The 13705-nt window shown below is 42.9% G+C and overlaps 1 protein-coding gene across 1 annotated transcript in view; it reads right to left on the bottom strand.

The window, feature by feature from the left end:
• Positions 1–5266: 5266 nt before the first annotated feature.
• MYOM3 (myomesin 3) overlaps positions 5267–13705 on the bottom strand; it is a 145018-nt gene continuing 136579 nt past the window's right edge. Inside the window, exons 36-39 of the mRNA XM_040339383.1 lie at positions 11443–11479; positions 9320–9342; positions 7687–7742; positions 5267–5595 (exon numbers count right to left, since the gene is read on the bottom strand). Of these exons, the coding sequence (XP_040195317.1) occupies positions 5293–5595; positions 7687–7742; positions 9320–9342; positions 11443–11479 (419 nt within the window). The 3' untranslated portion in view covers positions 5267–5292. The remainder of the gene's footprint in view (positions 5596–7686; positions 7743–9319; positions 9343–11442; positions 11480–13705) is intronic.

Below are 13705 nucleotides of genomic sequence, written 5' to 3'. Positions count from 1 at the left end.
TATATAGGAGTGATGGGATTCACCTAGCAGAGATCGGTTTGGACATTTTTAACATGGGATTGCAAACATGCATAGAGACGGCCGCGGTCTGGGGGGGGGTGGGGACAGAAGGGCGGCAAGTAGCGCCCTTCTGTCGGTTGGGAGATTTAAGTCATGTTGTATGGTTAATGATGGATCAGCCCGAGTCTCAAGTGGCTGGGCTGGGTAAGGTTGGTATTAAAGTGGTTTTCAAAAAATTAAAGTGTTAAACAAAGTTGAATCAACAGTTTTTATTAAACCAGTGGACCAGGCCGTGGCCAATATATTCCAAAAATGTTATTGTTCGTGCGTGTCAGAATGGTCATATATGTTGTGTAATATATGGACTAACATTTAATAAACAAATTATAGGATTTTTCCTGGGTCTTGTGGTCTTTATTTTCTCTATGCATGTTTGGGTGTTTTTTCTCTGGGTCAAAAATTGGTGCATGTGATCCCATGTAAAAGGAAGGGGGTGCCTGTCATAGGCCTCCCTTTCTAGATGGGATCACTGCGGCAGTATTGGTTATTAGGTAGTTTAATGGAGCTGCTGTATAGTGAGTTAAGCTGGCTGGGGTCAGGCAGCGGTCAGGGGGTTATACAAAGGACAGGGAATAGGACAGCAGTGGTAAATTAGTAGTTAACTGAGGCAGGTTTGATTTATTTCAGGTGTGTCAGGTAAGCTCAGGTGGGCTCAGGAGGTAGCCAGCTATTGGGTCAGAAGGGTCAGGTGATACTAGGAAGGTTCTGGAATCAGCCTGGAAGCCTATTTATTGGTCCAGTCTGGCCTGGGTCGGTGCCAGCCTGATTCCAGAACGACAGGAGAAGCTCCCCGCCCTACCCCCCCCCTTTTTTTTTTTTTTTTTTTTTTTCTTTCCCGTCGCGGCCGGTTCACGTGGTGGCTCACTCTGAGTGTAGTTCCTCGGAGGGGAGATTTAAGTCATGTTGTATGGTTAATGATGGATCAGCCCGAGTCTCAAGTGGCTGGGCTGGGTAAGGTTGGTATTAAAGTGGTTTTCAAAAAATTAAAGTGTTAAACAAAGTTGAATCAACAGTTTTTATTAAACCAGTGGACCAGGCCGTGGCCAATATATTCCAAAAATGTTATTGTTCGTGCGTGTCAGAATGGTCATATATGTTGTGTAATATATGGACTAACATTTAATAAACAAATTATAGGATTTTTCCTGGGTCTTGTGGTCTTTATTTTCTCTATGCATGTTTGGGTGTTTTTTCTCTGGGTCAAAAATTGGTGCATGTGATCCCATTAGTTAGTAGACTCTGCGCCTGCCTAACAACTATGATACACTCATAGTGGTGTGTAATAGATTGAAATATATGTAGTGTGAATACAAATATAAAAATGTAAAAATAGAGTGATAAATATATTAATCACTATGCAAACATGCAGTGAAAGTGTTAATTAAATATGGTGAATACGTGAAATAATATTTAGGTACGTGACAAATTAATAAATAATTAATAAATAATAGATTTAAATTAGTCCATGGCAATTAAGAAAAAGTGCTTCGTGCTGTATCCAGAAAATCCTTGAGATTGCTAGAAAACTGTGTCCGTGTTCCATGCAGTGACACCTTCTTCTGTGCTCTGATAGCTACCACATTCACCAGATCCAGCCCCCCTCTTGGGGTGGAAAGCGTTCACAGTATATGCCCCCATTGGAGCTGCTGGATTTTTGGGGCGGCGTGTTACCTTGTGGCTCCTCCAAAATTCCTAGGGGTAAATGTTGCATATAGCATGTAGTAGAAGTAAAGGAATGTCCAGACAAGTGCTCTTTGCTGTGCTCTTTATTACCCAGCCGGGTAAAAACAGTAAACTTGTGGTGAGGAAAGTAAAGCTGAAGACGATAGGAGAATAGCAGATTGAGGCGTAATGATAGGAAACAGTCCTGCTCCCAAACGTAACACTTCTCTTCGCCACTCCCACCGGAATGGGTTTAGTGTACCCGGACAGGCCTCTCTCACTGACCTGGCAGCCGGAGTATCACTCGGTCAATTATAGGATACAGTCTCTGCCACAGACCCTCCTTGGTGAACTTGAACTTAGGAGAAAGTCTCTGCCACAGACCCCTCTCAAAGAGCCTCAGAAGATACCTCTGCCACAGGTCCCCTCTGGCTTGAATCATTGGAGATATGCCTCCTTAATTGAGTTACGTCTGGATCTCCTTCAACTTGTCGCCCAGGTACGGACCGACAGGTGATCAATCCCTCGGTGTCCGGCTACCTTGATCCCCGGTGGTTTATCCAGGCCCTTTTGGACCGCCAGCCTCTCAATGGCGCTCCTCAGACGGACTCCCCACCGAACAGCAATACAGCTTGGGATCTTCAAGAATGGGAACCCAGTCACTCACTGGGTCCCCATCGTTGTTCAGATGCTCCGGATGAGCATGGCCCCGGAACCAGGAACACCGCGTGGCACGCACGCCCCGGCCAGGTAGGCCATAACGCCGGGGCGCCGTGATGTGGCCACCCTAAAGGTGGGTGTCACACTGGACAAAGAAGACCCAGAACCAATGGCGTCTGTCCCATAAATACCCCTCCCCAGCATGCACAGCGAGGACAAACCCCCTGTGATTGGTTGCTGGGAAAAGCACCCAAACCTTGACTCCACTGCTGCCACCTGCAGCACCGGGGTTGGAAGAACACCCCAGTACCGCAGAATGGGCTCACAGCACAGCCAAGCTGAGACAGAGATCGCAATTTGCTACTAACAATCTGGATCAGAGTTTAACTACACTCTGATCTACACATAAATTTAGCTAGCACCAGTACTGTAAGGTACATAGGCACCACATATGTATGAATTAATTTTACACGTTGGTACATTTAATAAAATTGTTTGCAGATTTAATTCTGTTCTAAAGGGGTTTTAATAGATCTTATTTTTCTAGAAAATAATGTTCATTTTTACCTGTATTACTGAACGGTAATGACTGGACCTCTCTATGGTATCAGAATGAAAATAAATAAATGAAAAGGCATTCCATTTTTACATTTGGCACCAAATTACTCAATTAATAATGTAGACTCAATTCACTAAGATAAAATGCATGTGTTATTTGCCATGATGATGATTTTCAGCCATGTGATTATTATTTGTAGCTCTCATATTCTGTCAATGCTGAAAATTGTCCCTATGATAAATAATGAGATTGTTAGCTTAGTGAATTCATGTGCATGTCCAGGCAAGCTTCTTTTGTTCAGTTTGAGAGCGCTATCCAGGACTCCGTTAGATAGAGTAGATAGAGTTACCCTCACTTACTGTCTAACTGTCAACCATTTTGCCAGACAGAAAATAAGGGTAAATCTCCAACATCAACAACAATTTTTTAATTGAGAAGGAAAGAACCTCAGAAAGCTGTATTGCTGTCAGTGACCCAGTTGCAAATGTTCCTTTACTTCTAGTCTGGTCTGGTGAAATTGTTGTCAGGCAGACCATAAGTGAAGGAAAAACGTTCAAATTGCGCACCAGATAGCAATTAAAGGGTCACTAAAGGAATTTTTTTTTTTAGCTAAATAGCTTCCTTTACCTTGCTGCAGTCCTGGTTTCATGTCCTTATTGTTCGTTTTTGCTTTCATGTTGCTGTAAATCCTCTCTGTTCTGGACACTTCCTGGTTGCCTGTTTCCTGATGACCACAGTACTGGGAGATTTCTCACGGTGGTCACTAATCAAGGAGGTGTGAGTAAAACAAAACTGGATTGGTGCTGAGGAGTTTTAGACAAAGTATCACTGCTCTCTATTGGCTGACTGCCCTCTAGTGGCTCTCTGTACATCAGAGAACCAGCAAACAGCAGCAAAAACAAAACTACACTGCAGGCACATTATATGATTGTTTTTTTATCTGTTTTTAATCATTTTTAAAAGGAATCAGTTAACTATTATGTCTCTATGCCCTGTAAACAGTCATTTCAGCAAAAAAAAAAATTTCCTTTAGTGACCCTTTAAAGATGACTATTAAACTCTACTCTATCCAAAATAAGAATAACGTTTTGGCTGACATACACTTTAAAAGAATAATTCACAATAAAAAAACAAACAGACATTAATACTCAGCTAGGTGGATACAGCATTGAGACGATGCTGCATCTGTCCCCTGCCACCTCTATACTGTGAACTGAGTGATCAAAGACCGTTGATTGCTCAGTTCTTGGTCTTCAGTCAGCAGAGAGCCAGTGACTGTCAGAGCCGGCACGACTTTGGAAGCGACTCGGCAAGCCGATCTCAAGACGACTTAAGAGGCAACTTTCAAAATGACTTCTGTATTGAAGTCAATGCAAGTCGCCCCCAAAGTCATACAAAAACCTTTTTCTAAGTCGGAGCGACTTGAGTCACACCTATTAGAACGGTTCCATTGAACAGAACGGGACTCGACTTGTCAGGCGGCTGAGTTGCCTGATGAGTCGCCCCTGTGTGAACCGGCTCTTAGTCACCGGCTCTCTAATTTACCCCTCCAGCACTCACTAGAGTGCCAGGCTGTGCAGCGGCATGCTGAGCGGCTAATCCAGCTGCCGGTACAGGCAGCTGGGTGGATCCAGACATAAAAGTTGAGTCTGGACTGGCTGTTGGCTGAATACGGATCACAAAAGTCCAGAACGAAGTGCACTCCTGTGGTCCCCATGAGAATTAGGGCTAAAAGAGCTTTGGCCTTACTTCTCCTTTAAGGCCCCGTACTCACGACCAAACATGTCTGCTGAAACTGGTCCGCGGACCAGTTTCAGCAGACATGTTTGGCCGTGTGTAGGCCCGAGCGGACCATTTTCGGGCGGATCGGACAGGAAACCTGTCCGCCCGGACATGTACGGTCGTCTGTACAGACCTACCGTACATGTCCGGCCGCCCGCCATCCCTCGAATGCGTCGAATGACTTTGACGCATGCGTGGAAGCATTTAAAAGGCAGGCCCGCCCACGTCGCCACCGCGGACACGCCCCGCGTATTGTTTACGCGCGGACTTCTGTTCGATGGTGTGTACAGCCACCGAACAGAAGTCCCCGGGCAGACATGTCCGATGAAAACGGTCCGCGGACCGGTTTCATCGGACATGTCTGCTCGTGAGTACAAGGCCTTAGTGTTATGTGAATGCACTGAACATCGATTTCCATCAGTAAAGTGATAAACTTAGCAGAGAATATCCGAGTCAGAGAAATGAAAACAAACACAAATATACACAGCATCTTTTTTTATTGCTTTTATCTTTTTATTTAATTGCAATCTTTCTGCAGACTTTACATGTGTTAGGGTTTCCTCTTCTTCTCATGGTGTCATCAGTGACTCTAGATCTGCAGTTATGTCCGGTACATACTTCAGTTCTTCCGGCTCTTCACCATGCTTAAATACACTTACTGTTACCTGCCCAACCTCTGATCCATACTTATTTTTCACAGTTATACGATATCGGCCTGAATCTTCAGCACAGATTTTCTCTATGGTCAAAGTTACCACAGTACCATGAACTTCAAGTTTATAACGATCTTTAAATATCACTTTCTTCTCATTCTTCACCCAGGAGACTTCAGGAGCAGGGTCTCCAGATATGTGACATGTCAAACACAAAGTCTAGCAATACAAGCAAAAAAAAAAAATGTCACATGCAGTGTTCAAGTTCAACATTATCAAGGATAAATGTGTACAATGTAAAATATTTTCTTAAATAACCTACACCCTGGGCAATTTTTTTCCCCCGTAGCGGATTACTTTTTAGTTCTTCACAAGTGTTACTAAACCCACAACAGTGAAATCAGTCTGTATATGCAATAAAGCATGTTTGTTATACTCACTGTGTAACCTAAGAGGTTAATTCTCTGCATTGTGTAAAAAGGCTGTTTAATCATGTCTTTTCTTATCCTCTCCTTCTTCTACTGTCCCCAATCCATCTCCTGAAAGGACAGAGCCTTGGGGGTACTCTGCACATGATCAGTTTGGTGTGTATTGCTAGAGAGTTTTTTTTTCTTGGGAGGGAGCATGTGATCAGTACAGGGCCAATCAGCATTGTCCAGACAGAGTGTCAGGAATCCTGCAGCCTCATAGGACAGTCAGAGTACAACGAAAACTCCCCCTACAAGCTTTAACCAGACAGTGATAGAAGCCAAAAGACTGCTATATACTGGTGATGAGAAAAGGTATTTAGCAGTTTATATTTACTGAAATAATTGCATTTCCATGTTCTATGTACTGTAGGAGACCAGATATAGACCAGATATAGTGAATGCAGGGTCCTGGGTTTAGTAACACTTTAAGCCCTTAGTGTTTTTTAGCTTAACACATTCAGCATAATAATATAAACATTCACCAGTAAACTCTTTGTTACAATTCCTACCCCAGCACTTGCTGCTTACAGCTTTGCTGGCTCCTGCTCTTTAAAGTGGTTGTAAACCCTTACAGACCACTTTTACCTACAGGTAAGCCTAGATTAAGGCTTACCTGTAGGTGCCACAAATATCTCCTAAACCTACACGGTTTAGGAGATATTTGCAAAAATGACAGCACCAATGTAGACACCGGTGCAGGCGCACTGAGAGTGCCGCTTTGTGAATGGGGTCATGCCGTTAAAGTGACATCACGTGACTCCGGCCAGTCACAAAGCCGGAGTTTGTGGACCTCGGAAAACAAGAGGGGTGAAGATGGACGCTCGCTACTAGCGAGTTAGACTGGAACATTGTGGGCTTCTCCTGCAGGTAAGTAACACATAATGGGCTACTATGCAATGCATAGTAGCCCATTATGCTTTACCTTTGCAGGGAAACAAAGGGTTTACTTCCTCTTTAAGTGCTGCTTCCCTGAATATCTGGTCTTAACAGAAAAGAGATAACAGTTGGCAATGCCAGTCTATTATCTTGGAGAAGGGAAGGGGGAAGCAGTGGAAGGAACAGGGGAGTGCCTTGTAATCCTCTAAACCAGTGGTCATCAACCCTGTCATCAGGACCCACTAACAGGCCAGGTTTTTTGTATTACCTTGGGGAGATGCAGACCAGAATACTATAATCACTGAGAAGCAAATGATATCACCTGTCATGTATTTCAGTTATCTTGCAAAGGCTGGGTTCACACTACGGTTTTCCCGTCCGTCAGCCGCATACGATTTATATGAAAAAACGTATGCGGCTGAAACGGACGGGAACGTATGGAACCGCACACATGTGCGTTTTCCATTGACATTAATGTTAAAGGAAAACGTATGCGGTTGCCATACTGTTTTAAAAACGACCGCAAAACCGTGGTTGAACACGGTTTTGGGTACGTTTAAAAAACGTTTTGCCAGCAAATCGTACGCACCCGGATGCATCCGAGTGCATACGATTTGCAATGCATTCTCTATCTATACGTTTTCCCGTCCGGGCCCGTACGTTTTCAATACTGAAATCGTATGCGGCTGACGGACGGGAAAACCGTAGTGTGAACCCAGCCAAACCTGGCCTGTTAGTGGGCCCTGAGGACAGGGTTGATGACCACTGCTCTAAACCACTTCCTGCCCCCAGATCAAAACAAACAGGCCTAGCTTGCAGCATACGCCTGCTTAAATTTACCTGCGCTGGCAGCTTACACAAAAGCCCTTACACTTAGCATCTGCCTATGGTAGAGGGTGCTACATAAGTAAGATTATAAAACACATATTATGAACTACAAGGCAATGACCATTATTAAACTTACCTTGTCTACCATTATTGTTGCCAGATCTGGAAGACCTCGGACCACTTTAGCTCGATCTGGAAGTATCATAAACACTCAGATTACCAGAACAGGCGTGAACTTACCATTCTTCTACAGCAGGGGTAGGCAACCTGGGGCCCTCCAGCTGTTGCAGAAGTCCCATCATGCCTACCTTGCAATGCCTCATGGGAAATGTATTTAAACAACAGCTGGAGGGCCACAGGTTGCCTACCTCTATTCTACAGTGATCAGAATAAAGAATCCTACATGTACTCATGTAGTGGGTCTGGGTGGTAGGCAGTGGAAATGGAGCACAGTGACGCCACTTCTATTCTCTGTGATATTTAGTGAGAATTGTGGCGTATGTTGTCCACAAGAGTAGTCTACACCAGTGTTTCTGTGTCAAGCAAGAATTCGCTCAATGAGGATTATTGCACTTTATTTCTGAACTGTAAAGCCATTCAGAAAAAGTTTAACAAGCTCAGGCCTCGTACACACGACCAAGTTTCTCGGCAAAAACCAGCAAGAAACTTGCTGGGAGATATTTTTTTGCCGAGGAAACCGGTCGTGTGTACATTTTCGTCTTGGAAACTGTCGAGAAACTCGACGAGCCAAAAAGTTCTCTATTTCCTCTACGGGAATGGAGAAACTTGCCTTGTCGAGTTCCTCGACAGCCTGACAAGGAACTCGACGAGGAAAACGATGTGTTTCGCCCGTCGAGTTCCTCGGTCGTGTGTACGAGGCTTAAGACTTAGTTAAGACATAAATGATGCAATTTACTTTCCTCCAAAGATTTGGGGATTCAATATAACACAGTTATGATAGGGGAATCCCTCCTGCAGCTCTTTCGTTTTTTGCCAGCAGGAGGGCACGGGGAACCTTCCCTGTTGGCAGAACACGATTACTGCTTGCTGCTATAGTCGCCGGCAGTAATCACATGCAAAAAACAGACAGGCTGGTTGTACTTAAGTTGATTGATGGATCGACCTCAATACAACCAGTCTGCCCACAGATGGCTCGATTCTTGGCTGGTGCTTGCTGAACCAGCCAAGATTTGATCCATCTATACCGGGCTTTAACCTTTAATTGGTTCAGTTGGCTAAAGTATAGATACAGATACAGTGTGGTTGTAAATGGGGCTCATTCAGAATACAGATCAGTCACTAGTGTTGTACCAGGTCCTGTTCTATTTAATCTGTTTGTGAGTGCTGTAGATAAAGGATTGGTGGGTAAGGTATGCATTTTTGCTGAGGACACAAATGATTGCAATAGGGTTGATATTCTAAGTGGCGTTTGTAACATGGAACATGATTTGGCATTGCTGGAAAATTGGTCTAATGAGTGGAAACTGCAGTGCAAAATATTGGGTACAATAATGGGGAACCTAAATATGCTTCAGACAAAAGATCTGCAACAAGGTTAAAAGAACAAACAAAATAAAAAAAAGGGGCAGACCCCATGTACTATTTGGTCCTTTTCTGTTGTCACTTATCTATATTTCTAAGTACAATTAAGCCATTTCAATTGTACAGCAAACCATTATGGTCATTGTGTAATAAAGTATTGTAGTAACTTTTTTTCCACTAGGAATATAATTGTGACTTATTTATATCAAATGTTTATTTTTACTTACTTTTTTCTATTATTTCTTCTTCCCTAGAAAACAGAAAACAAAATATTGTTTCACATGCTGATACATAGAATGAATAGCATACATTTTTACAGAAACATTTTATTAAAAACAAAATGTTGTAGCTTCTACTTGACAAAAGTTCTCTCATGCAGGCTCCCAAACAAAATTTGGCGTCATTTTTTTCCCACAAATAGAGCTTTCTTTTGGTGGTATTTGATCACCTCTGCGGTTTTTATTTTTTGCACTATAAACAAAAATAGAGCAACAATTTTGAAAAAAATGCAATATTTTTAAATTTTTGCTATAATAAATATCCCCAAAAAAAGATATAAGAATTTTTTTTCCTCGGTTTATATAGTGTTTACAAAATAGGGGATAGTTTTATGGCATTTTTATTAATATTTTTTTTTTTTACTACTAATGGCGGCGATCAGCGATTTTTTTCATGACTGCGACATTATGGCGGACACATCGGACAATTTTGACACATTTTTGGGACCATTGTCATTTTTACAGCAAATAGTGCTATAAAAATGCATTGATTACTGTGAAAATTGCAATTGCAGTTTAGGAGTTAACCACTAGGGGGCGCTGCAGGGGTTAAGTGTGACCTCATATGTGTTTCTAACTGTAGGGGGATGGGGCTGGACTGGTGAAGTCATTGATCGTCTTTCCCTATATCAGGGAACAGACGATCAATGACACTGCCACTGTGAAGAACGGGGAAGGTGTGTTTACACACACCTCTCCCCATTCTTCAGCTCCTGTGACTGATTGTGGGACACCGGCGGCGATCGTGTCCACGGGTCCCGCGGCCGTGGTCACGGAGCTTCGTATCGGGTCGCGTGCACGCACCGGCGGGGGGTGCTTGAGCCTTGGCTGGGCTCTTAAAGGCAACGTACCTGTACGTGCATGTGCCCAGCCATGCCATTCTGCCGTTGTATATGTGCAGGAGGCGGTCCTTAAGTGGTTAAGTTATGTGTAATAAAATAACATGACACAGGAAAAACGTTTTGAACACATAAAGAAAAAGACCTGGAATTAGCAGGTACAATTATTTCAAAGAAAACAATAAGTAATGCACTTAGCCGCCATGGCCTGTATGCATGCTCACCATACAAGACTCCATTGCTGAAGAAAAAGCATGTTAAAGCTTGTTTAAAGTTTGCTGCACAACATTTAGACAAGCTTGTGAAATATTGGGAAAATATAGTCTGGTCACATGAGACCAAAATTGAAGTCTTTGGATGACATAATACACACCATGTTTGGAGGTCAAATGGCACTGCACATCACCCCAAAAACACCATACCAACAGTGACGTTTGGAGGGGGGAACATCAAGGTGTGGGGCTGTTTTTCAGCATGCGGTACTGGCAAACTTCATGTCCTTGAAGATAGGATGAATGGAAAAATGTACCAAGACATTCTTGATAAATAATCTGCTACCATCTACCAGGATGAATTAAAACAGACACATCTAAGTATGCAGGCATCCAGGGTCAAGCTGTCCACAAAGACCATCCTCCTCATCGCCATTGATGTCCTCCCTTCCACGAGCTGTTCAAGCCTCGCTTTCAGATAGCTCTACTGCAGGGTAGTCTTCCCGGTCATGATTGCAGACTGACAGGGGTGAGAGCCGACGGTGAGGAGGACGGTCTATGTGGATCACTTTAACCCGGATGCCTGCATACTTAGATGTGCCTCTTTTAATCATCAACCATGTGAGTTGCTAAATGTTGTACCTTCATTAAATGTAACCATAGTGCTACACTTAGAGGCGTCTCTCTTCTCTTTTATACTCTGTAGTTCTTGCTGTATTTTGCTTCTAATCCCCTTGGGGAGGCTTTCATTTGTGGACGGACATTTTATGGTTACACAACAATTTATATGGACTATAAACTGAGGGACCTATGAATAAATGGTTGTGGAACGAATCATTTGAGTTTCCATTATTTCTTATGGGGAAATTTGCTTTGATATACAAGTGCTTTGGATTACAAGCATGTTTCCAGAACGAATTATGCTCGCATTCCAAGGTTTTACTTGTATTTGTGAATATAGGTGTTTGCCTAGAGTTTTACTTTAATAAACCAGGTCTAGCTATATATTGTATATACTTACTTGCATTTCTGTTGTTCTGCCAATAAATCATCAAATACTAAACAAAAAAAAGACAAGTATATATAAAAAAAGACATACTTATAAATGTCATTTTCACTTTCATAACAGTAAAGCATTATTGCATTTCTAAGACAATGGCTGTATTTTAAATATATCTGTGAAAAGGTACAGGCAAACATTGGATCTTGATTCATACAGTGCTTACAGATAAAGATGATATACTGGTGAACACAAAATCTGATGCAGCTATGCATGATAGCCAATCAGCTTCCAGGTTTTAGCCCTGGCACACATTAACCACTTAAGGACCAGCACATATACGTCGGCAGAATGGCACGGCTGGGCACATGTACGTACAGGTACATCCTGTACTAGTACCCAGCCGTGGGCGCGCACCCGTGACCCGGTCCAAAGCTCCGGGACCGCGGGACCAGCGGACCCAATCGCCGCTGGAGTCCCGCGATCGGTCCCCAGAGCTGAAGAACGGGGAGAGCTGTATGTAAACACGGCTTCCCCATTCTTCACTGTGGCGGCTGCATCGATCGTGTCATCCCTTTTATAGGGGGACACAATCGATGACGTCACACCTACAGCCACACCCCCCTACAGTTGTAAACACACTTCTGGGAACACATAACATCATCAGCGCCCCCTTGTGGTTAACTCCCAAACTGCAATTGTCATTTTCACAATAAACAATGCATTTTAAATGCATTTTTTGCGGTGAAAATGACAATGGTCCCAAAAATGTGTCAAAATTGGCCGAAGTGTCCGCCATAATGTCGCAGTCACGAAAAAAAAGGCTGATCGCCGCCATTAGTAGCAAAACATTTTTTTAAAAATAAAAATGCAATAAAACTATCCCCTATTTTGTAAACGCTATAAATTTTGCGCAAACCAACCGATAAACGCTTATTGCGTTTTTTTTACCAAAAATAGGTAGAAGAATACGTATCGGCCTAAACTGAGTAAAAAAAAATTTTTTTTATATATTTTTGGGGGATATTTATTATAGCAAAAAGTAAAAAATATTGAATTTTTTTCAAAATTGTCGCTCTATTTTTGTTTATAGCGCAAAAAATAAAAACCGCAGAGGTGATCAAATACCACCAAATTTTAAAATTGTGCTATTTCACTTGAAGTAGCACCATTTCGAAGTAGCAGGTCAGCACAATTTCATGTGCTACTTTAAAGACATCTGTGCGGCTTAATGCACAGATGTCTATTAAAGTCGCACCTGAAATCAGCAAAAATAGTCGTACCAATTGGAACTACGCCATTATCGTCAATAGGCTGGGACATATCGTGCAATGACAAATCGCTCCAATGTGAACGAGGGCTTATTGTCAACGTTTTATTGAACAAGCTGAAGTTAGAAGCCGATTGGTTACTAGGCACAGCTGAACCAGAATGTAATGTATTTATTTTGATGATCTGAAGTCTCGTACACACGACTGAGGAACTCGACGGGCGAAACACATCGTTTTCCTTGTCGAGTTCCTTGTTAGACTGTCGAGGAACTCGACAAGGCAAGTTTCTCCATTCCCGACGAGGAAAAAGAAGACATGCTCTCTTTTTGGTTTGACGGGATCCTCGACAGTTTTCTCGTCGAAAAATGTACACACGACCGGTTTCCTCGGCAAAAAAAAAATCCCAGCAAGTTTCTTGCTGTTTTTTGCCGAGAAACTCGGTCGTGTGTACGAGGCCTCAATCAGGGGTCCCCAAACTTTCTAAACAAAGGGCCGGATTACTGTCCTCCAGACTTTAAGGGGGCCGGACTTAAATGTTAATTGTTATTGTTATTGTTAAAAGAGAGATCCACCCTTAAATTTTTTTTTTTTTTTATACTTACCAGAAGTTACTAGGCAGATCTCCTAATCTGCCACTTCCTTGTCCACGGCGGTCTTCTTTCTTCTCCTTGTCACATTGCCTCCTGGGAAATGGGTAGCAGTGTCTTCTGGGACCTTGTGTGTGTCCCCAGAGACATCCGCCTATTCACATAGCACCGCGCGGCTCTCGCATGCACGAAGATGGCGGCAGGGCAGGCGAGACCCGAGCGATTGCTCGGCTTCGGCTGCCGACATCGCGGGCACCCTGGACAGGTAAGTCTCCTTATTAAAAGTCAGCAGCTACAGTGTTTGTAGCTGCTGACCTTTTAATATTTTTTTTTTTTTTAAGCCGGACCTCCGCTTTAACTTGAGCTAATGAGAGCTTGAAAGTGAAATTTTGCATACGATATGCTTTTGTGAATTGATGCTAATAT

Source organism: Rana temporaria, chromosome 2 (assembly GCF_905171775.1).
Source record: "Rana temporaria chromosome 2, aRanTem1.1, whole genome shotgun sequence".
NCBI classification, from domain to species: Eukaryota; Metazoa; Chordata; class Amphibia; order Anura; family Ranidae; genus Rana; species Rana temporaria.
The sequence above is the reverse complement of the archived record's forward strand: the minus strand, read 5'-3'. Positions and strand labels throughout refer to the sequence as shown.